Genomic DNA, 27,593 nt, shown 5'->3' with positions numbered 1-27,593 from the left:
CTCGATAAAAAAAGTAAAATAAATCCCTTTCTAATTGCTATTACTAGTCACTGAAATCAATTATGAATCAGAAGACACCATTTACAGAAAAAGGGACACTTTCTGACTGCACACCCACCGAAATGTCGCAAACTCATTCCGACTTTGAAGAATCCAATCGATTACCATTTTTGAGAAACCTTTTAATAATATTTTTTATACTATTATTCTTCCCATCTAAACACCAATTTTTCTTTGCTAAAAAAATTAAAAGGAAAAACTAGATGGATTTGTCCACCCCAGTTTTACAAAATGCTTGAGGAATGTCAAAGGAATGACATTTAAAATGTCAAAGCAATTAAAACAATAGTTTTCATCAAAAAATTTTTGCTTAAAGACAAATATTTAGCACTAGAAAATGAAATATATTTGAAAAGATATGTAAACTTCAAAAAACTTCAACAATGGAATAATGAAGAAATACCCACCAATAAACATTGGATTCAAATTTTAAATTACTTCGATGAAAATCATATTCTTTATGTGCATCTCACAAAACTTTGTTTACATGATATCACTGTAACTACTGAAAGGCTGTTTTCTGTTGTAAATAATTTGTGGACAGCATAAAAATCATAGTTGTAACAATGATACTGTGAAGGCAGTGTGTATAACTGTGTGTGAAGGCAGTGTGCACAATTTCGAGTGGAACATTAGCAAAAAGTTCAAAGAACAAATTCAAAACTGTGTTAAACTACTTAAAAAGGTTCAAAATGCAATTGATCATTTGTAGGAATTATTAATGTTTTAAATAATTTTTTACCATATTTATAGTTTTGTTTTCATTTATTTATTTTAAAAAAATTTGGGTTGTTGGGGGAGGACAATGCCTCAGATTGCCTTGTAGAAAAAATAGTCACTCTAGGTAAAACACCATATTTCTATAGAAATCCAGCAATTTCTTTTTCAGCAACTACCAAACTCCACAGTCTCATTACGATGTATTAAGGAAAAAACATATATTTAATGGAAAAAGAAACACTAATTGGAAAATAAGAGTTCAGTTTCGAAAGTACAAATTCATGCATAATTAAATGAACCTGTGCTACAAATATACATATACTGCCATATATATATTTTTGGGTGACATCATAAGCTACCACATAACTATTTTGGTGACTTAATGGCTTTGCCTCCTGAATACTTTTTCATGATTTTTGTTGGAGGTACAGATACTAAAAAAGTACAAAAAAAAGATTATAGACCACTGAAAGACTATTGTTGCGTGCGTACGGGTTCGTTATGAAATGAATGCACAAGTCCGATGAAAAATGAACAAAAATTTATTATTATCACAACAAAAATGCTTAAATTTTCTCAAATTATCATGCAGTATTACAATATCTCACAGTAGTTTTCTTTTAACTACTCAAATGTCCAATAGAACATAATTCAAAACAGCTAAAGAACGCTAATCCGCGAATTCGCTACAATCAAAAAGAGCAGTTTTCTAAACAACAACAAACTAAGCAACTACTACAAACTGAGATGTTTTCCTCCTTTTATAAGATTTTAAAATCACGCGCTAGAATTTTCCAGTACTTTCTCGAAATCAAAAAGAGATATTTATTTATTTAATGCACGCACTCTTGTATTTTCAATTTTCTGGCTTAGCTTTCTTTTAATATTCGTCAAGCGCTGCACTGTGCGAGAAATAAAACCATTTAATTTATAATTGAACTAACATTAGCTTTTTAAATACCAAATTCGTAACACTGCCCCCTTCCCAAGGACTGCACGTCCTGGGCAGTACAATCCCTGGACAGGAAGCCAAACTTACAACTGAGGCAAAAATGCATTAATAAGCGTAACATTACAATAATAAACAACATGAACAATAAATGCAATAAATAAAACAAAACAAATGCTATCAAATACAAAATAAAAATCAAATGCAAAATACAAATCAAATCAAATACACATTTAAAAACAAAATGGAACATGGTCTTATACTATTTACAATTATTTACATTATGTACTATGGCCATAGTAATGAGCTAACCTGTCGTAATGAACGACTTTAGGTTTAGAGTTCGAAGACTTATGGATCCAAACCACGATGTCATTCAGCCTGTTTAGGACTGTGTATGGGCCATCCCAAGGTGACTGTAATTTCGGACAGAGTCCCTTCCGTCGAGTCGGATTCCACAACCACACCTTGTCTCCTTTGTGGAACTGATGTTCAGTAGCTCTTGTGTCGTATCGGATCTTCATCTTCTCCGTCGCCAAGTTGACTCGCTCTCGTGCAAAGTTGTGCATCACTTCAAACTGGGCCTGGAGATCTTGAATATATTCCTCAGATGAAGAAGGAGCATCCAGAGGGCGGCCAAACAGTAGATCACAAGGCAGACGAAGATCACGACCGAAGAGCATCTGTGATGGAGAATAGCCGGTAGTCTCGTGGACAGCACTGCGGTAAGCCAGTAAAAAGAGTGGTAATTTCTTGTCCCAGTCCTGTTGGTTTCTGGAAACCACTAATGAGAGGTTATTAAGGATGGTTCGATTGAACCTCTCTACCATGCCGTTCGACTGGGGATGCAATAGCGTCGTTTGAGTTTTGTCAATGCCGAGTACTTTGCATAGTTCTTTGATTACTGCCGAGGCAAAATTCCTTCCCTGATCGGAATGTAACTGAAGAGGCACTCCAAACCTGGAAATCCAGTGCTGTATCATTACCTCAGCTACTGTGACAGCCTCTTGATCAGGAATAGGATAAGCTTCAGGCCACTTGGTGAAGTAATCAATGACAACGAGTATGTATTTGTTGCCATCAGCAGTTTGTGGCAGAGGTCCCAGGATATCAAAGGCGATACATTCAAACGGCGCACCTACATTGTAACGTTGCAGCTTGCCTTGGCTGCGTTTCCTCGGTCCTTTCCGACCTGCACAGGCATCGCAAGATCGGCACCACTTTTCTCTTTATCATTTAATTGTGCATTCTGCAATAACTCCAATGTAATGCTCTCTGAGGACACGGATTCTGAGATGTTACTCTTTCTTTCAACGCTGGTTACTGGAGTACATGTTGCAACCACTTCACCTTTCTTAATAACTCTCAACTTTTCAGTTATATTGGCGACTCTCACCGGGATAACCGTTCTGGATAGGTCGACGAGTGTTGAGGCTACTAGTACTCCTTTTGGGCTATTACAGTTATTGGGATATTCTATGATGCCGTAGCGGAAATTTCTGTTTTCGGCTATGGATCCAGGAAGTAAAATTTCTGTTCTTGCCGGTATTGTGATATTGTCTTGTGCTATGATTTTATGGACACATTTAACTTCTTCATCATTAACTAGAAATAACGCTATGTCCTCAGATGTAGAATGCAATTCGTTATTTTTAAAATCCAAGGAAAAATTGTATTTCCTTAGAAAGTCCAATCCGAGTATGCAAGAATCAGTGATCTCTGCTATATATGCCATGTGATGGTAAGCGGCACTTCCAAACGTGATGTTAACATTTACTTTTCCGTCGATGTCGATCTTCTCACCGGACACAGTCTGGAGGGTAACGCAGGGTGGCGTCCAGATAAGTTTGTTTCCTAGTTGTTGAGCCAAATCTTTTCAGATGATGGTGACGTTGGCTCCTGTATCTATAGTCATATTGCACGAAACTCCATTAATATGTCCTATTATGAAAAGTCCATTACTGCCGCCTCTCACTGCAGAAATCTGAAGCGCTTTAAATGGGGGCTTTTCATTATCTGGCAACCTCCTTCCCGCGAGATGGCCACTAATTAGTTTCCCTGCTGCTTGTTAGAAGCGGTCTTAACATCCGTACCCTGGGGTGTTTTGCAGTTTCGTCGTATGTGCCCTTCAGCACCGCAGTTCCAGCACTTAACGGTCGGTTTCTTCTCACAAATATTCCGTCTCAAGGCGTTCAGTTTTCCAGTTAAATCGTCTAGATGAGCGGTGACTTGATCCCCTGGCTCCTGGACTTGAACAGCTCTGACTGGGTGGCGGTCTCGACAAGTGGCTTGCTGGGCTGCTCAAATTTCATGGCGTACACTAGAGCACTTTTTAAATCTTTTACATCCGCCATTTGTAGAGCTTTCTGTATTTCAGTATCTCGGATGCCGTCGATAAAGTATTGCAAGGACAGGATTTTCCTTGTTTCTATCGGGCATTCCGAAAAGGCGAGATGGGACAGCCTTTCAACATCTGTGGCGAGCTCCTGAAGTGTTTCGGTAGGCTTCTGTTGACGAGATTTTAATTGGAGCCTGCTGTAGTCTTTTAAACACTTCTCCCCAAAGCGCAACTCCAAGGCGCCGGACAGAGCTTCGAAATCTAACCTTTTGTTTTTGGGAAGAGTCTGAAGGATATCCGCTGCGTCGGCTCTTAAAGAAGCGGCAAGATGACAGGCCTTAGCTTGGGAATCCCATCCATTCGCATTCGCCACGATAGATAATTGTGTCTTATACACCTGCCAGGAGGTCTTCCCATCATATGTCAGCTACAGAGGTGGACGAGCAGGCATTGGTAAGAATTTAAAATCATCACTCCTGCTCCCTGCCGATGCTACGAATTTCTTTAAAGTATCCATTTCTTTGGCAACTGCAGAAACTGTCTCATCAATTTGTTGTTCGATTTGGTGTTGGACGGCACAAACTCTTCTTTCAATTCGTTCCTCCACAGCAGAAACTCTCCCTTCTATATGTTCTTTTACAGAAGAAACTCTTTCTTCAATTTGATCTTTTACGGAAGAAACTTTTTCTTCAATTTGTCCAACTTTGTTTTCAACTGTGTCAATTCTGCCTTCCATAGCTTCAAATTTATTTTCCATTATGCAAGTAATTTCTCTTTTCATTTCTTCTTGACCAGCTTGAACAGCTTTCATTTCGTCCTTAACGGATTCCTGGCCCAATTTCATTTCTTCCTTAACGGAGTTGACGGCCCCTTCCATCTTTCCTTGGCTAGATTTCATCTCTTCTTTCATTTCTTCTTTAAACGAGGCAAAGGCTGATATCAACTGCCTTAACTGCTCTTCCATCGCTCTTGTTATTGGCATTCAAATCCCACTTCTGACACCAAATATTGTTGCGTGCGTACGGTTCATTATGAAATGAATGCACAAGTCCGATGAAAAATGAACAAAAATTTATTATTATCACAACAAAAATGCTTAAATTTTCTCAAATTATCACACAGTATTACAATATCTCACAGTAGTTTTCTTTTAACTACTCAAATGTCTAATAGAACGTAATTCAAAACAGCTAAAGAACACTAATCCGCGAATTCGCTACAATCAACAAGAGCAGTTTTCTAAACAACAACAAACTAAGCAACTACTACAAACTGATGTTTTCCTCCTTTTATAAGATTTTAAAATCATGCGCTAGAATTTTCCAGTACTTTCTCGAAATCAAAAAGAGATATTTATTTATATAATGCACGCACTCTTGTATTTTCAATTTTCCGGCTTAGCTTTCTTTTAATATTCGTCACGCGCTGCACCGCGCAAGAAATAAAACCATTTAATTTATAATTGAACTAACATTAGCTTTTTATATACCAAATTCATAACAATATAAATAACTTTAAAACATTCTCCCTTCTACTTTTACACATGTACCCAGACTCTTGCTTATGATGTCTGACATAAAATGTTTAGATTTTAATTTTGAAGTGTATTGGTGTAATAAAAAATGCTTAAATTCTAAATCACATCAATCTCTCAAATTCAGTATCATATGAAATTTATAAGAATAATATATAAATTTATACTAATGCATTAATCGTATACATACCAAATGTAAAACAACACGCAAAGCAGCACTACATTTATCAGGTGTCTTTAACAGATCCGACAAAGCCTGTCCCATTAAAGCAACTTGATTACTGAGATGTACATCACTCCCAACAAGAACAAAGCTGGCCCAATTAGCAGGATGAGCAAAGTGTTTTGTTGTTTGTATAGTTCTCATAGCTTCAGCCAAAGCTAAACTTACTTTACTACCCTATAAAGAAAATTTAAAATGTTACTTACATTATTACTTCATTATGCATCTATTATTACATATTAATGTTACTTACATGTTATACATTATTACTTCCAAACAAATAACTTAAAAATCTGCATTTACCACATTTTTATGCACATATAATGTTAGTCTTTTTCTTTCAAATAACAAAAACTATTTGACAAAATATGATTAAACACGGGAACGTGAACTGCTTGCACAGACGATATTTGTTGTGGCGGGAAACGTTTGTTAAAACCCGATATATATTAAAAAAAGCACATAAAAGCTCTTTATTAACTCCTTTTAACTTTTTAATACAGGAATAAAAGCAGGAATGTGTTAAATATATTATACTCTTACACAAAACGAAAACTAAAGATTAAAAGATTATATGTATATAGAGTACATATAATCTTTATCATAATAACTTAATATAAGTATTTAATCCGGACCTCAAAGCTATGCATTTACGCATGCGCATAATACCTTTACGCATGTGCATATGCGCTTACACATGCGCATAATATGTTTACCCATGCATGTTTAATGTTTAACGGACGATATAAGCTAAGGTAAAATTACCTAATTATCTATTTCAGTTAATGTTGCAGAATACGTTGTTCCTTAATCTTCTAATTAGATTCGGCTTATTATTTTTTGCAGACTGTTAGAACAATTTTATTTCCAATTCTGGAGCTGCCAAAGGATCTACAAAGCGAAAGCATGTTTCGATGCACCACTTCTGATAGTGAAGAAAGTGACAGAGAGGTTATTGAAAATGAAAAAATTTCGATTGACAAATTAGTCAGTATTCTCGACACAGCAATTACAGGACTTAAACAGTGGAACTGAACAAGAAATTATGTCTGTTTATAGAATTAAAGAGAAAGTATTAGCACAAAAAACGAAGCAACTTAAACAACTTACATTGAAAGAAATGTTTAATAAAATAAACAAATAAATATTAAGTTTTTTTTTTTTTTTTTTTTTTTTTTAAATTTTGATACTTTTTATATCATGATTGCTCTTTATTTCATAAATTATGGTTTCATATTTTTAATTTTATAATTTCTGAATGCCATCTTACCAGATTTAAATTGATGATCTATAATACGGAAAAACCCCCAATACGGAATCGCGGAAGTGCCGATGAGTCCGGATTCAGGACTTTGTACTGTATATATATAAAATATGAAATATCTAGTACTTTTAATAACTTAAATATAATACTTTTTCATAGAGGAATAAAAACAGGAATGTGTTAAATATATTATACTTTTATATATATGTGTGTGTAAAATATAAAATATCTACCTTTCTAATGATAATCAACAATAGCCCTTTAACTCCTCTTAAATTTGAGCATACTCCCCTCTCCATTCTAAAAACAGCAAAGCAATTATTTCGCAAATATAATCTTTATTTCCTGCAATTCTGAAAAGTGATCCATCATTTGATTTCCATTGTGCAATTATGCTCAATGGAATGAAATCTTAATCCTGCATATGAATATTAATCTGTTATATATCTGAAATTTAATTTGCTTAATGTAAACATTCTTGTAACGTGACCTGAAATGTAATCTGTTTAATGTAATGATACCTTGGCAAGGTCTTCAGTGTGCAATCTTGCTCACTTTTTCGTTCCTTCTTCCTCAATTCTAGCGCCTTCTCGCTTGTAAAACTACCATCATCTGGTTGCTGCTTGGATTCCTCTATTGTTTCAGAAATGCAATACATCACAGATAAATCCTGGGATGCTTATTCGCCACCATAAAGTAGTGTTGTGAAAAAAATCTTTTAAAAATGTTCAAAAATAAATTATGTGCTATGTAGTGTCTGCAAATCATACATCCTTCTACTTTGCAGTTATGCTATCGCTACCCAGTCATTAGCCAAATATGTGCTTTTCTAAATTTTATCTCAACGACTGCAGAAATGTCAAAAGGTTCATTCCACCACCACTAACTATGCTGCTCATTTTCATTACATGTACGATTTTTATTTTAAATTTTCAAAAGAAAAGTTGACAGCTGATTGTTTTAAAACTTAAACATATACTAGTACAAGTTTCCTTACGTTACACAGATCATTCACCTGATTCTATTGGTCAAAGTTTTTTTTTTTTTTTTTTTTTTTGTATTATTTACAAGAAAATGAGTTTATTTAGAATTTGTCATTCTGACATAGCAAAATGGTAATATTTTTCAGCTTTAGTCATAACAAAAACTTTTCACATAAAGGAGCAGCAGTCAACCACCAAATGTTAATATTGGCATAAAATGCTGACTGAAATACAGTACTATCCAAAACGCTGCTACCACTTACATGGTAGTACATAATCTTTTATTTTTTATCGTTGCAGAGAGAAGAAAGGTAACAGCTTGGACGGAAGTGTTAGGGTCACCACAATAGTAAGGAAGTTTCAGGTATGGTTTTGAGTATATGAGAAATTTCTGCGCACACTGCAAAAGCATTCCAACGGACGAAAACATCCTAAATGTTCAAGGCACAATGATCAGGAGTCCAGGAAAGTCAAGCATGAGATTATCATTGGAAACGGGAATTCTGTAGACTGTGTTTTAAGAATTCTCCACATTGATATGGGAATGCAGCCTAATGATACAGTCCCTTTCTGATGCAGATAAACTTGCTCGTGTACAAGCTGCAGAAGTGTTATTATGAATGATGCACACAGACCCTAATGTTGTGTTCTTTATGTCAGATGAAGATGTATTTCATATCAGCAGCACCGTGAACAGGCACAATTCTGTCGAATACAGAAAATCCCCATGAACTAAGACAGCACATTCGATCCTCTCCAACAGTTAATATATGGTATGGCATTTTGCGGTTTGAGGTACTGAGTTCATATTTGTTTCATGGGCAAACTGGACGAAGAGATTCATACGTCAACATATTGCAGAATTTTGTTGTAGACAACCTTTCTCTCCATACCAGAAAATCCGGTTACTTTCCTCACGATGGTGCACCACCAAATTATTCCTTACCTGTTAGAGAATACCTATATGAAACATTTCATAGGCACTGGATTCGATGATGCAGACCCTTAGTGCAGCCAGCACAGTCACTAGATCTCTCTAGTGATTTTTTTGGCTACGGGGATAGGTGAAAGAATGCATGTAAGCTACAAGATCAACTGACATTAATGACCTTCAGGAACACATAACGACAACTGTGCACTCTATATCTATGGAAATGTGCGAAAGAGTTATGGCCTGTATGGTGCAAAGACTTTACACATGTACTGAGAACCAAGGGTTACAGGTTGAAGGAGTGTATCAGGTTCCTTTGATATTATGCTATCATGTTCTTAAAATACACGTCTCTCCCATTAGCATTAGTTAACATAAATTGTTATGTTTGGCAGTTGATTATTTGAAAAATATTGAAATTAAAACCAAATTTATGGGGATTGGAAAATAAGTCACCTTTTGTGGAAAAAAATTTTCTTAATATGGTGTATCATCACCTTGGCCAGATATGCAGACTACACATAGTGATTTCACAGATTTTACCAAAGTGTTGATCAAGTCTTGTGGAAATTCATGCCACTCATCTAAAACTGCATTTTTCAACTCCAGGAGGGTCTGGGGAGGAATTTGGTGCCCTGAAATTCGGTATCCTAAGGCATCCCATACATGCTCAATAGAGTTCAAGTCGGCTGAGTAAGGTAGGCAATGCATTTAAGTCATATCTTCTGTTTTCAAGCATTCTGGCACATACAGTCCATATAACTCCTAGTGGTTACAGAACCTTCTTGAAAGATATGCAGCTCAGTGTGGCCATCTGTCATGATTCCTCCCCAAACCATTCAACCATAGTCGCAGAAACAGAGTATTTCATGGACAAGGCAAGTTGCGTGTTAATTCCTCTCTCCAGATCAAAATACATCTAGAATTATTGTTCATACTACACCTAAACTCATCAGTAAACAATAGTCGGGCCCAGTTGTCTTGGCGCCATTGAACATGAAGATGACACCAGTTTAAATGGGCCCATCTGAAAGCTGAATTGAGTGGGACATAAACCAATGGTTTTCTTGCATACAGTCCAACCTCTGAAGTCTTCATGCAGCAGTGGAATGGCTTATTTAAGTTCTTGTGGCAGCCTGAAGGTCTAAAACCAAATCTTCTGTAGTCGCTTTGTGGTTTCTTTGAGCCGATAATGACACAAAACATTTTTCTGATGCAGTTGATGATCAAGTGCTTAAGAAGTGGCTTCAAATTCTTGATATGACACTTTGAGCGATTCATATCATGGGCAACCTCCATTTGTGTTTGACCTCCCTTGATTCTAACAATTATTCGCTACTTTTGACCTTCACTTAAATGATGCTTTTGAACCATAACTACTGAATACTGATCACTGTGAGATACCACATTCACAAACAACACTACAGACCGAAAGTAAACATCTGTGTATTGCACATCACATTGTCATTCACTGAATTAGCATATTTCCAGTGCTAACATATGCACAGAACAGCAATTTTGTGTTCAATTGTACTTAAATAACATAAAAAATTACAGCAATGGGCACTAGTTGCAACATTATGTGCATACTTTTTCTCATTATCCTTTAATTTTGATGACCAGTATATAATTACAGTTGCACACATTTTGGCTGCAGCCTATTACAGAAAGTTTATTATATTTCCAATGAATTAATTTAACCTTTTGAAGACAGGATGGCCATTATAGTGGCCATAGAGTCCTCTCTTTGAAAAGACGGGGTTGTCCACTTTAGTGGCCATGTCTTTTTCCCCCATTTTCCAGGCTGAAAAGTGGGGTGAAATGTCAAATTTGACGTCCCTAGGGTTTTAACCACTTATCTCTTTCAAAGGTCTTCCTTTTGCGACACATATGCACCCCTCTCTGAATCCATTAAACTACATACAAGAATCTTTGTTGCAAATAGGAGGTGATTTCTTAAAGAGGGGAAAGCATTCGGTTCAAGATTCCCCGTCCTTTGGTAGCTTTTACTCCTACCAAAGCCCCGGTCTCAAAAAGTTTATTAAAAAACAATACTGTGTCAGTATTCAATTACACATGTAAGTTTAATAGCTTTTGACAAAATATCTATTTACCTACAATTACAAAAGCAATAATCAGTATAATAAGGTAGCTTGTTTTAACACTGTATGAGAAAAATCTGTCACCAATAATTTCTAAATGTTACCAAAATTCACTAAACTATCCACTATTTCATTGTCAACATCTATTGCTTGGATTTCAGTTGTTGATGGATTTTTTATCATCTATTTTATTTAACTTTCAATCCTTATTTCAGACATTACAGATACTATATATCAAGAATGTGAAATGAAATTTTCCTGAGGTATAAGCAGAACTAAAAATAATAGTATGATAATCTGCGAGTAATGGACTGATAAATACGAAATACTTTGTAAAAATGATTTTGAGGGTTTAGCTGTTTTTTTTTTAATAATAAACAAACAAATTAAATAAAAGCTGAAATTAAATTCTACCAAAATGCATTTCTACACTAATTTACTTAGGTATAAATTCTATTCATCTTTGTTTAATTACAAAGAAAATTTCAATTAATGCATGAATTTTCTTAAATGTGAAGATAAAATTTATTATACATATATAAAACTAATTACAAATGAAAAACAAAAATTCTTCCTAAGCACTAGACACAGACAAGCATAGTTAACTGCAAATACATGAACACAATTTATAAACAAACAATAATGCACACTATGTGACATTCATCACAACAAAAGCAAAAGCAGAACGTTTTAAATACTCATTCAGAAAAAAAAAAAAAAAAAAAAAAAAATTAACAAAAGAGTACTTAAAATTCACATATATGATATGAGTTTGCATATGGTGGATTCAAAATGTATGATGCATACTTTGGATATGCATCATATCCACCATCTGATGAAAAAGATGGATTCAACTGTGCTTAGCTTTATACAACGAGTTTAAAACACAGATTTTTGCATCAAATGAAGGAATTATGATAAAATAATTATACAGATTTAAAAGGGATAAATACGAAGCCCATAATCTCTACATATAATAAAAGAGTGTCGGTGTGTGTGTCTTTCGTTCATGCTGCACGTAAGCTAATAGACCCAGGGCTACGAAATTTGGTATATAGTTGCATCTAGACAAGAGCCAGTGCACCTCAAAGCAATTTTTTTCAAAATTTGAATCAGATTTTTTTTTTTTTAATTTTATCTTTTTTGATGAAATTGCATCATTTTGAATAGTTTCATTCTTTTAGAATGCGTTTTTGGCAAAGTATTAAGGGATAATGTTTATTTCATTGGAATTTTTTTATATGTAATACATTTTTTATTGAAATTTGTATCTTCTTTTTTTTCTTTTCTTTTTTTTTTTTTTTTTTTGATAAAGTTGTTCTGCACAGTAAAATTCTGTTCAGTTTTAAAATTTAATGTTTGGTGTTCCCTTTAACATTTTTCCGGTACATTTAAAAGCCAGACAAAGGCTGGCCGCGTAACGGCTAGTATTAATTATAATAACAATATGTTATTAAAATTTTTTTAGTTTATAATAAATGGTTTTTACAAAATAATAACAACACTAATATATGTTTATAACTTTCTCTTAATTTTTTTTTAAAAAAGTCATTTAAACATTTTTTTCCCCAAGGATTAAAAAAAAAAAAGCATTTTAATTTTCTATCACTTAAAAAGGGGGGGAAAGAATAGCAAAGATGTTTTTTGGGACTAAAAATATTTGAGAAGATAAGGTTCATAAGAAATGAAAGACATGAAAAATATTTTACATAATAATTTATGACAGAAAATTTGCAAATACCTGCAGTAAAGCTGAGTAAAAAGTTCGCAAAAGAATTTTTACAGCTGCATCAGGAACAGGCCACAATGACACTAATACGCATTGTGCACCAGCTGCCAAAAGTGCCCTTGTAAAGCCAACCACACCATCAGAGTGAGCACGACCATGGTGGTTCCTTGTATGGCACGAACTTATTACTACTAAACGAGCTGATAATCGGAGGTTTAAAATGTCTGCAGCTGTGAGTAAAAATTCAGAAAGTGGTGGTAAATCTGTGGATGAAAGTTCAGAAGTGGGTTCTTCAGAGTAGTCATTATTTTCATGGCTAGTTTCTGACTGAGAACCATGTGAAAAATGGCGAGATGATTCCATAAATTCTCCTGGTGACAAAACAACAGCTGATAGTTTCCATGAAATGTGTGTTGCAAAATGAATGCATTCAGCTTGAGATAACTGGTTTAAAATGTTTTCTTTTGTGGCACAACTACCTGTGATAGCTTTAGTTGATAAGATCTCAGCAACTAAAGATGCTTCCTGTTCAGCCTGAGGTATATCATTCCAACCCCACTGTTCAGATACAATGGCTGGAATTTTGGGATTTCCTACAACCAAAGCAGAAGATATATCTTTGCTGTTATTTTGTCTTATAATTTTTGATCGCTGGCTCGCTTTTAAGGCACTTATTGAAGGTAGAACAGTCAAGCTAAACCTTTCACAAAGATATTCATCACAGTTGCTATTTTTCAAAATTGCAAAAGGAACTAAATAAAGATCACCATCAAGAACGAGCAACAATTCTTGTAAATCTGGATCCCGAGGTAAATGCTCTTCAACGGGAGCTATCAGGAGATCATATAAAGCATGAAGGGGAGCAGGGCCCTGCCACTGAGATCTACGTGACCTAATACTTCCTGGTCTGCTTGTAAGGCCGCTTGCAATGCTTCCACCAAGACTTCCAACACTGAAAAGGCTGCTCAAGCTATAGTTACTACTATTGAAGAGGTGATTCCTGTTCACCATTCTTAAAAATCCAGTACGATCATTTTCCTGTATAGAAAAAGAAAAAAAATGTTTATTAAGCTATATAAGCATAATCATTAAAATATACTTCCAAAATTCTGATTTTGTATTAGCTTAACTTTAACAGAAAAAAAAGTTTCACGAATATATTCACCTATTACTAAGAATAACTGTAAAACATATAGAATATATATTTGGGGGGGGGAGGAAATAAGATAACAACCACTCTTCATTAATTTCATGTACATATTTGTATTCTCTTTAAATAAAAGCTTTATCCCCTCTTCCAAACAAACAAAAAAAAAAAAAAAAAAAAATAGCAGAGCAGCAAGGCAAATTGCCATCTTACTACAGACTGGAATTTCAAACAATTCAAATGCCAATAGTAATCATAGTAAATAACATCCATTCATGCATACATATTAATACACATTCATGTTCAATAGCACAGTTCTATTAGATAGTGTAAAAATGAGACCTTTTAATAAAACATTTTTTTTTTTTGCTTTTAATTAACTACATGATTATAAAACAATAATATGTATGTGGTTCTTATGTGAATATTCTGTTTATGAATATATTGCAACATGAAACTAAATTTTCTAGTCTTCGTGAAGACTATCAAACATTTTACTTACCGAAAGTTCTGAAGGGAATTCTGTAACACTCATGAATGCAGAATCAATTTAATAATCAGTAAAAATTATATTTGAAATAATAATATGGACTTAATTTTTACTGATTTGTTTAAACTGAATTCTTTTAAATCAATAAACATATATATTTTTATATTGAACATTTTAAATTGATATTTTAAGTCATTTTTGCAAAGGCAGATTTTTAGAAAAATTCCCAATTAAGAAAAACACTTATTTAAGGAAACTAAATATCATTTTTAAAGTTTTTTACAAGAAAGAAAAAGCTTGCATGTAAAATGCCTTTACCACATGTCAGCTTAGTATGATTGAGGTTTCTGAATGTAAATATTAATTAGAGTAGAACGTCTACTAAACAAGTCAACATTCAATTTAAACAAATCATTTGGAAAATGTAATAACATTAGAAAGAGTATGAAAAAAAAAAAAAAAAAAAAAACCAGCAACATTCATGGATTATCTACATTCGGAAACAAAATCATTTAAAAAATGTAGTAATATTAGAAAGAGTACAACGAAAACAGCAACATTCATAAATTATCTTCTCAAAAAGAATATCTCTTGATCTTTCATATCAGTGTTGGGCTATTTAATGAATGACCTTTTTATATCGCATCATGATAAAAGATATGTTTTACATGTGTTGGATGTAAACACAGTAGTGTTAACTTTTAAGTTAAACTTTTAAGCTTAAAGTCACAAAACAAATCATACCCACTGTGGTTCTGAAAAAGAATGAATATTACAGTGATGAAAATTATGATGAAAAGGAAATAGATGATGTGAAAATTAGCTACACTGAAGTCTTAAGTAAAGTTCTTCCTGTTTATAAAAAACCAAGTCCTGATACTTATATGGGATTTTGGTTGGCAAAAACTAGCATAATTCTGCAGCACATGGTAGAGTTACAAGATTATCACAAAAGAAAGCAACATTTTTTTTTTCTTCCCAAATAATAATACTAACAATGGCTCATAAAAACATACGTATGAAATCTGAAAAAAATCTCACGATTTGTATAAATATTGATAGAGTTTATTTATTTCAGTTTCTGTAATGACTATTTTTTATCATGAAATAAAATCTTATAAGGATTATTTTAAACAAATAAAGGAAATTAAATAAAACAAGTTTTATTAAGGAGTTTTATAACAAGGGTTTGCTAAAATGTCAAAACTAGTACGTGTGCACTTATTTTCAGAATTCCAAATAAACACTTTTAAAAACCTAGATTTTATATAATGCACAAAGGGGTGTTTTTTAACATTTTTTTTTTTTTTTTTTTTTTTGCTGCATTTATTTATGAAATATCATGTTCTTCCCACTTAAACCATAAATTCAATTCAACAGCAATATCACAAAATATTTAAAAAACAGCATGATACAAAGTCTCGCATGCTGAAGATAAAAGTGTCCCCTCCCCTGTACAGTGTTGCCATTCATCACTTTAAAATAGTTCAGTTCCTTAATCAAAATTTTTTTAATGTCTGAAAAAATATGAAATAGATAATAAAACAAATTCCAAATTTGGGTTTCCAAAGACCCATATTCGACTGGAGGACTATGTTATTCACAATTTGATGTCTCTAGGTCTTCATTATGCAGGTCTATGCAGATTCTTCATTATTTGATTTCTTTAAATATTATACAGGGCTCTAATATTTGGTGGCAACAATTTGAAAAGAGAAATGCTGTTTATAGAAAACCAATGCAAAATGCCTAAACAAAATTCATAGCCCTTCTGGACAAATTGCCCCTTTGGGGTAATAATTTACTTGCATTTTAAAGCAACTTGAAGAATAAGTTCATTTAGTACGAGGGCAATCCCAAAAAAAAAAAGGTCTCCAATTTTTTGGGGATGTAGAATACGGTTGTTGGCAACACTGTTGTGAGTAGTGCCTTCTTCGCTACCACATAAGCACGCAGGCGCTTCGCTCGGATGCTCAGTCTTGGCTTGGCAGCCATTCGAAATGGAGCTCCCGATAAACGTTACCGCCAAGTGCGAATTATTCGATTTTTGAACGCAACAGGCGTTAAACCGGTTGAAATTCACCGCCTATTGACGGAAGTGTATGGACAGTCGTGCATGGATGTCAAAAACGTTCGCAAGTGGTGTAAAGAGTTTACAGCCGGTCGTACTGAAATTCATGATGAAGAAAGGAGCGGGAGGCCATCAATTGCCGACGAGACAATTGCGAAAGTTGAGGAACTCATGCGTAAAGATTGGAGGATCACTCTGGATGCTCTCTGCATTTTGGTTCCTCAGGTTTCCAGAAGCACCATCCACAGGATTTTAACGGGAAAGTTGCAATATCGGAAGGTGTGTGCAAGATGGGTGCCACGTATGCTGACAGAAGACCACAAACAGCAACGGGTTGATTCTTCTGAAGATTGAACTGCTGATTCAATGCTTCCTGAAGGGCATGGCAGAAAGCTGGTATGACATGGGCATAGTAAAATTGCCACAGCGTCTACAAAAATGCACCGACCGAAATGGCGATTATGTTGAAAAATAAAGCATTCTTCAATCTTTAAAGTGATGTAGCAATTATAGAAAATAAACGGTTCTTTGTATATCTAAAAATATAGGAGACCTTTTTTTGGGATTGCCCTCGTACATACATTTAATCAGCAATCAAAACAAGAAAAAACACACTTCAAAACAAAATGAAAAGTTATATTAATCTTGCATTTTTATGGAAAGAATTAATTAAGGGTTTGATCAACTTTCATGATTTAAGAATTTATTTTTAAATGATGATTTAACAATGTTAATGAATTCCAATAATGTTAATGCACAGTTAAATCATTTACTGTTGTGGGAGACGGGAACCTTTATCTGCTACCATGGCTATTCAATACACTTTCTTCTCCATCTTATATTACCTACAGAAATTTTGCATTATATTTGTATACTGTTTTATTATCCACCTTCAGTTTAATCAGGAGTTGACTGTATATTATACGTTCAGGTATAAGTAAGTGTTTTTTTCAACATAAAATTGAAGAGAAATTGAAAATTTATAATATTTTTAATGTTAAGCTGTGCATTTAAGATGACCATGATTTCCAATAAAGCATTTTTATAAAATTTATAGTATTTTTAATGTTAAGCTGTGCATTTAAGATGACCATGATTTCCAAAAAAAGGATTTCATGAGTAAAAAATACTCTTATATTTGGTATATTACAGATAAACATATTTTTGATTACTTTAAGATGGCTGAATAATGACTGGGAAGAGATGAATTAACAGAGCAATTAACATCAAAATGATCAGTTGGAGGTACCAGTCAAAACATCAATGATGGTTTTAACATGATTTGTGTCCAAAATAAATTGAGATGTAGATCTTTGTTAACATATAGATAATTTGTTGAGCTTGAGAGCTGTCTGTGTAAACAATGATATATCCATGAATGGCATTTGAAGGAAATTGGATCATATTCATGACATACAAGATAAAATCCATTGCCAGTGACATCCAGTGCTTGAATGGATAAGACTGTTGTATACTGGCACTTAGCTCAAAAACTGTAAAAAGACTGATTGAACAGGCATTTTTTTAAACCTGTAAGTTACCTTAAGTTCAAAACAATATACCACAAAAAGGCTTTGACAACTGCACTCACTCCACATAGAAAAATAGCCATAATCAAATATTCAAAATCCTAATTGCCAGAAATGGAACTGGAATAAAATACTAATATTTCATGATCTTATTCAGTTACTGGTGAGTAGATCAGTTAATACCTACTATGTGAGCAACATAACATGGACTCTTGTAAATTAAAATTCTTATAGAGACTAGCAACACTATTCAATACCAAAAAATATTATGGAACCATTTTCTATTAAATTTTTGAATTCATAATAATTCACTATTTTATTTTTCATGAAGTATTTTATTGCATTTATTTAAAAAGGTTTTTAATTAATTGTGTAAAATCTGAATGAATATTTTATGAATATCCAATTTTTTCCCCTTTTTATCGAATAATATAAAAATACAATTTAAAACTTTGTCTCATAAAAGAAGGAAATGTGGTATACTTACTTGATTTAAACGATCACCTAATTCTTCTAGCTGCTGATTCCATAAGTCACCAGCTTCACTTTCGGTTTCACTAAGGGTTCCATTATTCTGTGTTGATGGTATATCCACACCCAATGCTTCTCTGACATGGGCAATATACTGTTCTAATAAAGAGCTGGCAGAGGGTACTGCTCCATTGGTTTCGTCAACATTATCATTTTCAACATCACTGATGTTGCTTTCATGAAATTTCACTATACCTTCAAGCAAAAAAATTAAAAATAACAATAAATACTTGGAAATCCTATTTTTTTCCCCCAAATTAATAGATAGTTAAAAAATTGCAGCAAATGCAGAATCAGTTACACGGTATACTAAATAATGCAGTGCACACTCTTTCATAAAGTGCAATAGATTTCATTATAATCAGATATGTTTAAGAACAGTTTCAAATATGAAAAAATAAATATACATTCTAAATTGAAGAATGAATTACTATGCAAACTAAAGATGGAAAGATATTAAATAAAATCTAACAGAAGAAATGATCAAGAATGGGAAATGTACATAATAAACAAATAACTATGATGTATAACAGTGACTCTAAGCAAACAATATAATGACACTACAGCAAAAAGTGTAACAATAATATTAAAAATTTAAATAAATGTTAGAAGTATAGTTTTCCTTAGGCTCCCCATTTGTTAAGGCAACATTTATTTCAAATTACTCATTAATTCTTTTGCCTTTAATATTCTTTTCTACTTCTCTTTACTGCATTTGACAATTTATTACATATATGTTTGTTTTTTTTTTAGTTTCAGTCTTTTCTTAGAATCACATTTGATGTGCCACGATTTTGATAAAAATGTTATTTGGAGAGGTACATATGTGTGACAGGTAAATTACATATACAGTACAATGTCCGTAATCTGGACGTCCATTATCCGGACAAACTTGCGCATGTGCGTAAAGCCAGTAAAGCGTTTACACATGAGCACTTCCGATAGTGAAGAAAGTGACACAGAAGTTATTGAAAATGAAACAATTTTGATTGACAAGTTAGTCGGTATTCTTGACACAGCAATTACAGGATTTGAACAGTGGAACTTTGTAACTGAACAAGAAATCATGTTTGTTTATAGAAGAGAGAATTAAAGAGAAAGTATTAGCACAAAAAACGAAGCAACTTAAACAACTTACATTGAAAGAAATATTTAATAAAGTAAAAAAATAAATATTAAGCATTTTTTTTTTTTTTTTTTTGTAAATTTTGATACCCTTTAGATCATAATTGCTCTTTATTTCAGAAATTACGGTTTCATATTCTTAATTGTATAGTTTCCACATGCCATCTTACCAGATTTAAACTGATGATCTATAATCCGGAAAAACCCCTAATCCGGAATCGCCGAAGTCCCGACGAGTCTGGATTACGGACTTTGTACTGTATTCATTATACTTTCAAGATTTTTTAAATACAGATATCATTATAGTAAAGAATTTGAGTACCTTTATGAAGGTTGAAAGATAAATGCTTACAGCTAAAATCATAAAAATATCTATATAGCTAAATATTTTTGCTAAACCCAAAACTGGATGCTGTTAACTATGTCGTGTTTCACAGATGAGCTAAAATTTCTTTATGGAAACAGATGTACTTAAGATTCCATGCATATCACCTATGTAGTAATTTTAAATGATTACAAAACTGCATTTTACGAGCATTAATAAAACTATACAATACTCATTTATGTACAGTATTGCTACATTCACCTGATAGTACAAATGTGACACCTTTGATGTAATCACATAGGACAACCTACTTTAAAATAGGGATCAGGGAAAATTAAATAATTTTTAAAATGATATTTTAAATAACTTTTTCTATAAATATATAAAAATAAGGAAATGGTCTGTGAAACGAATTGCATACATATTCAAATTATTAAAAAATATCATACCTTTATTTGGCACAACCAACCATGTATATAAGTATCCAGCCGCTATGCTGTAGTACAACACAGTAGCTTTCTGTCGACTGACTATATCATAGATTTGTTCAACATTTGCTGGGTTAAAATTAAGCACACTTTGAGCTGTACTTGTTTGCCTTTCTAAAAGTAAATCAACAAATGCTCGTGTTCTACCTCTTTCTGCCACAACTAAAGCTTCCTGATAGCGTCCCAAGCCAACAAGTACTCTCTATAAAAGAATATTTCTATGAAAATAATTTATGCATTATTGATATTCACATAGTTTTACATTCATTATAATAAAATACTACAAATTCCTTAAAATTATTGTTATTAATAGTTTCTTTAACAACCAAAATATACTATAATGATGTTTAAAATGACTAAGAGTATCATACATTTATTCATTATTTAAGCATTTAAATAATAAATATCCTTGACACTCACTCTAAGAATAACATTCTCAGAGTTTTCACATTTACAAATATTTCCTGTGGTATTCTGACATCAAATGTTTAAAAAATGTTAAAAACAAACCTGTAAGGCTTGGTATGAAGCAGTCTGAAGATCAAAGAGTGATAATTTGTAATCACTCGTTCCTCGTGCTTCTCGCCTAATACTTTCAAATAAGTCTGTTGCCCTGTAAAGCTGCTGCTGAGCACCTTCCAGATCATCATTGCCCCACAGAGCCAGTCCAAGTCTATGACGAATTCTTGCTTCATCTTCTCTCCTACCAAGTTGTTCTGCTATCAACAAACCTTGTTGCAAGTATGCAACTGCTTGAGGAGTATTACCTAAAGCATGATGAACTCTTCCTGAAATTTAAAACAAAAAGGAACAAATTTAAAACTGAAAGTATTACAATAAAACAAATTTTTATAGATTGCTTGAATATCAATAATGTTATTTCTTTAATAATAGATAATACACAAAATATATAAAAATAACATTCAACATGATTAATTTGGGATATTATGAAACTATTAACTTGAAGCAAAACTTTTGTTAATACATAAAAATTCATACTGGCCTCATTTTCCTCCACATTTTTATTTTAAAAATTGACAAAGTTTAGTCTTAATTTGCCATGAATTTCTGGTGAAAAACCTTAATGCATTTTAAAAAATACTTTCCTATGTTTGCCATTTGAGGCAGTTAATCTGCTTCATATTTTGATTATTTTAATAGATAATCTGTTCAATACAGACAATTTACATTACGTTCCATTTTTATTAGACAGATAAATAAACATGTTTAGTTATTTTACTTTAATTTCAATTAATAGGACATATTTAGAAAATATTAATATTTTGAAGGATTTTACAGATATCTGAATTTTTTAATTTTTAAAATAATGCAACATTAAATTTGATGCTCAAAAATCCATTTTCACAGTGTGGAAATTAGTTCTTAAAATAAATGAAGAGTTGCGATTATGAATACATTTAACACTTAACACTAAATCTCAAGTTAATTTGTTTTCTTTTAAGGGGCTTAACACCTGATCTCAAGACAGTATATGTTTTTTCCTGTAAAGTGAAAGGTAATTTTAAAGTCGCAGAATGCAACATTTAATAAGATTAATTTAAAAAAAGGATGAAATTTAGTGATAAGAATTAGTTAATTTCATACAGATTCTTACTTTTTTTTGTGGGTAGATTTCATTTAATCTTTCAAACAACATATAGACATAGAACACATTAAAGTGTTATTCTTCTTAAATTAAGGGGGAAAAAAAAGAAAGAAAGAAAGGGGGAAATTAACACAAAAATATTACTTTAAACATTAAGATTATAATACTTATAATAAATATATGAAGTGACTTAATAGGATGATATTTTATCCTCTCAAACAAACACATATTCAGAAAGACTGAAGATGAAAGAATAAATGAAAAGAATCACATTTGCCACAAAGATATTGTTGTAAACACGAAGGCATATCCATAGAAGAGAGAGATTTTGGTCTACCAAGAACGCTGCATAAGTGGCAAATTTCATCATATAGAGATTCAGATGTAGGCACAGCATTAATAAGCACTGGTTTGGTTTACTTGATTATGACAAAGCACACTAGGTATGATACTTAATGGGAGGGATGCCTTTATGAATTACTTTCTCGGGGAAAATGGTTCGTACCTATGCTGCACATAAGGAAAAACCATGCAGCCAGCCTTGTTGCTTGGAATATTAATACGCACTGATGAGAAAATAATGTTCCAAGAACTAATGCTACTTTTGCATAAGATCTTGTGTGAAACATTTCTCTGAAAATTATCCTAGCACAGACAGCAGTTACCTTCATTATTTATACATGATGATATATTTTGAATTATTTCAAAGGAAACTAATATATATTTTAATCAAGATTACTAAAAACATGCAAATAAAAAATAATAAAAGACATAAATATGTGTCACTCAGTAATTTATGTTCTTTCATTACATCTGTATTTTGTTACAAAAAATTAAAGACTTTTCACGCAATTCGCAATTTCAAGGTTTGTACACACTTCTGTACAAGGAAATTAAGTACTTTAAAAAGCAGGAATGAAAAAAAAAAAAAAAAAAATACTTGTTAAGCAAATAGGAACTGAATAAACTAAAGCAATTATCTACACCTAACATTATTATTAAACATAGTCTAATATTTAACTTAATCATAAAACAAATTCAAGAATAATAAGACCTTCATAAGTTTTTTCAGCACTCAATTATAAAATTTCGTGAAACATTTATATTTTAGACAAATAATAGTACCACATATTTTAGAGAAGATTAGTGGCTTTTTATTGAAATTGTATTAACAGTTAGCTTATACTGGTTCTTTCTTTTATGAATCATTTCATCAAGTACTCGCCCAGTCCAAAGGTATAACCGAATTGTATGTCAGTGGAATAAGTTAAACCCTGAAGTAAAATAATAATCAGAACGACTCATAAGGCCCCATTCAGACGAGGGCGTAAACAAAGGGCATAAGTGGTTAAAGCCGAGGTCCGTTGCCAAGGCAACCAGTCACTGCTACGTCACAGAATCTGGTTTGGGGCTCGTGGCATAGGGTTCCAAATTTTCAACTTTACGCCGAGTTTGGGATAAGCGTCGACCAATCAGAGCGAAGCTAAAACGAAGCGGCTTTCTTTAGACGATTTTGCTGTCACATCGAAGGCGACTTTTTTTTATATATGGAACACATCGTATCCGAACAAAATAATGAGTTGTAATCGTATCCGAATGAAATAAAGAGAGAGAAATCTACAAAGATGACATGCACTTTTTAATGAGTTTTTCAATTTATATTGAAAAATATGGAAGAAACTCATAAAGCGAAAGTTAAGCTCAGGATTATGCACGCTGTGTATGATCCTGTAGATGATTGATCTGATCCAATATTTTTCATTTTATTATGAAAATTCTTTAAAAAATGCATGCTTGCAAAAATTATATTTTTTCTGTGTAAATTATTATTATTACTTTCTTTCTGTCTATATTTTTTTAAAAATTATTACTGTAATTTTTTTTCTGTTTAATTATTTTTGTATTTAAGAATAAATTTATTAAAAAAGCTGGAAATATTGTATTGGTATTTACTTCAAATGCTGATTTTCTTTCCAAACAAACTTCATGAATTAATTTTACTAAAACATCAAATCGATATCAAGAATCTGCTGTTTTTTTTTAACAGTAATAATATTACTTTTAAAAAAAAAGAAAACATTATTTTCACTTATTTAAGAATAGTCACAATAGTCAATTCAATGGTGTAAGCTTTGTATAAGTAATAAAAGATTAATCTTTTGAGAAAAATGCTCTTATGAATTCCAAGAAAGAAAAAATGTAGTGAAATATCCTTAAAACAACAGTCTAGACAGTTTTGTCTCCTGTTGAAGTCCAGTTTTGTCTGTTCTGATTTTATTCTCCATGAAAGGAATTTACTTTTAATGAAACTAAATAGCACACATAATTCATAACATGGACTATAATTTAATGAATAGTATTTGTTATTATTATCCACTCTTTATTACTATCATTTGAATGGAGTTTTGATCATTAAATTCATGCTATTTCTCTGGTAGAAATTCCTGGATAAGGTATGAATGTTTATAATTTTGATGTATTTGAAGACTTGGGTACCTAAAATTTGTCAATGTGAAATTACTTTTGAGATTTGGTCGTAAATAGAAATGACAGCATATCTTGAAATTAAATTCAGGGGTGCGGCTTATACATGCTAATTATTAAAAATAGATGTATACAAGCAGCTGGCAAAACAGCAAAATGTATTTAATGATTGAGCATAAAATACATTGTTGGGTGAACGTATCCTAGTATTGTACTAGTTGTGTTTGCTGATCATTGTGAACAGTTGTGGGATACTAGTACTAGTGATAATTGATACTGGTAGTGCAGCAAACTACTATAGTGATTGACAGGGACAGTGAATAAAGAGTGCTAAGCACACGTTTCACTGTCACAGAAACATGTTCCTTTTGATTGAAAATTTAAAAAAAAAAAAAAAAAAAAAAAAAAAAAAACAATAATAATAATGCATGGTAAGTACTGTTTTTAGCTTAACTGCTTCCACACCTGCAAAATGGAAAAATATTATATACAGGCTATCTGTTAGTTATCCTCAAGATTTTTTTTTAATTAGGCATATTTAGAATATCATATTTCTCCTAAGAGAAATTACATATAAAAATTGAAGAAGGTTTAATATAGTATATAAATATGCATGTGCATGTTTACAGCATAAAGAATACTACAGTACAATGCAGAAATATTCCATACTGCTTTGTACAGAAAGATATGTGCCAACCAAGTATTGGTCTTTCAAAAAAATATTTCTAGACCATTTCGTTATTTTTCTTTTTTTACCTTCTTCCGTTGCCTCTTGGCTAATGAGAAGGGCAGATAAAAGATCATTCTTTTGAGCCAGTAAAACTTTGTGGCGAGCTGAAAAAGCCATGACACAACGAAAAAAACAAGCAGAGCGAACGCGGGAAATCAATCGAGTGGGAGAACAGTGTGGGAAAGTTGTAGACATTCCACGCATGCGCAAATTTAGCTTCTCTCATTGGCCATGACATACACCTCATTCTCGCAGGTGTGAACGGGTCTCCCGTATTTTATGCCCTTATGACTATGCCTCTATGCGCTTTACACCCACGTCTGAATGCACCTTAACAGACACACATAGACCACAAAGGCACTAATCATAACAGATGTTAAAGCTTGACATTGGTAAGTGTTGAAAAGTTAGTTGCACTTTGACATAGTTAGTATTAAAGCTTTGTGTAGCTTTGCTGAAGTTGTAACCAATTTAATATAAAGTTCCAATAAGCCACTGCATGAGAGGTTATATGTATGAAGTCTCATTAACCGTTAGGGAATATTTTTCGACATTTTAGTATTGTATCTTGCATGCACAATAATGATTAAAGAAAGAGATAACTCCCTTTAGCATGTAGAGATATGTTCTAAGAGTGAGCAGTTAGTTATAACAGATAATTAAATTATGTAGTTAGACATTCTTAGTCATAATAGACTTACATGGTTAAATTTTTTTCTAATTTCTTAAAAAAATAACCATTAGAAAAGTACTAAAAACATTTTTCTGCGTGATAATGATCCTAAAATAATGATTATGATTAAAAAATGATATAACATTAAAAGCTACAAAAAATTTATGTTTTGTAGCAAACAACAAAATGTTTATGCATCTTCTTGAAAATATTCCAGATATTTGAGCTAATTCACATTGATTTTCTTATTTTTCGAATCTTTTCTAAGTTTGTTTCAATAAACAAATTAATGTTCCCACTAATCTCTGCTTCATCTCATAATTTGTTAATATTTCAACAAGTCTCTTTGAAGAATAATTTTCTCTCTTTTTATAAAACTAAGATCTTTTTCAATGAAGTTCCTTTTGATTTTAGAATTGTCAAATTTAATTAAAGATTTTTGTACAAGCAGTACTTAGAAAGTACAAGCAGTTCTTTAGAATAACTGCTAATTTTATTTCTTTAATAGTAATATGAGTGCTAAATTAAATATGAAATGATGTAATGTCAAGACATGCACCAGAGCCAGTGTGGCAGAACTTCTAGAATTTAGTGAAGCACCGAGCAACAAAATTCAGGGCAAGCACAGAGGTATGTATGGTGCACTGAGACACATATGATGAAGCTTTTAATTAACTGTCACTTTTTAATTTCTTTGCTTTTTTTTTTGACTGTTCTGATGCTTGTGTCAAGTAGAAAGATAAGAAAATAAAGAAAAGATAAAGATAAAGATAAAAAGGGCAAGACTTCTGGGATCAAAGGGAGAAAATTCATATAATTTTCTTTTCACTTTTCTTCCAAAAATTTCCCAAAAGATAAGCAATTCATTTCAAATTTCCTATAAAATACATCCATTATGTGTTAACACCACAAAGATACTTTCCATTTCATCACATTTTTCTGGAAATTGTAGGTCTATAAATTATACCTTCAACATAATAATCTATAAATCTTTCCCTTCAAACCTTCCGAGGTGCAAGGTCTAAAATCCAAAAGAAAAACTATCCCTATCAACTCTGTAAGAGCAAAAAGTCAAAAGACTTTTTGGGGGCAAAAAAAGAGAAGGGCAAAGTGAATTTTCAAGAGAAAGTTAATACACATTTAAAAATTCTTAAAGAATTACCCAGGAAAACACGGGAAAATTATTTAAAATAAATAAATAAATAAATAAATAAGTAACATTTTTGTTTTTTCTAACAAGTGTTTCTGAAAGTGTGCTTCATTTATTACCTTGTTTACTTTTTAGAATATGTAATTTATTATTATTTTTATGATATTTCTTATTGTTATTATGTTTGTTATAAAAGTCATCAAAATTTTATAAATCTCCGAATAAAAATTTTGTATGCAAACTGATTTTAAAATCAACAAAATGTTGATTAGTCGCCAAATCTAGCATTGCATAATAAAAGAGAAAAGTTGTTTTTGATGTAATAGTTTATGAATTTTTCATTTACATAAAAAGAATTACTTTGAAATATTCATGTTTCAATCAAAGCAGATATTGCACTTCTAAAACTTT

The 27,593-nt window shown here is 32.2% G+C and overlaps 1 protein-coding gene across 1 annotated transcript in view; it reads right to left on the bottom strand.

Moving 5' to 3' along the window:
• LOC118186105 (tetratricopeptide repeat protein 28-like) overlaps positions 1-27,593 on the bottom strand; it is an 82,454-nt gene that overhangs the window by 15,964 nt on the left and 38,897 nt on the right. Inside the window, exons 13-17 of the mRNA XM_035356129.2 lie at positions 21,050-21,327; positions 20,501-20,741; positions 18,558-18,796; positions 12,846-13,871; positions 5,792-6,001 (exon numbers count right to left, since the gene is read on the bottom strand). Coding sequence (XP_035212020.1) covers positions 5,792-6,001; positions 12,846-13,871; positions 18,558-18,796; positions 20,501-20,741; positions 21,050-21,327 — 1,994 coding nt within the window. The remainder of the gene's footprint in view (positions 1-5,791; positions 6,002-12,845; positions 13,872-18,557; positions 18,797-20,500; positions 20,742-21,049; positions 21,328-27,593) is intronic.

Source organism: Stegodyphus dumicola, chromosome 6 (genome assembly GCF_044657685.1).
Source record: "Stegodyphus dumicola isolate Sdum_Otavi_A_Nest chromosome 6, ASM4465768v1".
In the NCBI taxonomy this organism is placed as follows: domain Eukaryota; kingdom Metazoa; phylum Arthropoda; class Arachnida; order Araneae; family Eresidae; genus Stegodyphus; species Stegodyphus dumicola.
The sequence above is the reverse complement of the archived record's forward strand: the minus strand, read 5'-3'. Positions and strand labels throughout refer to the sequence as shown.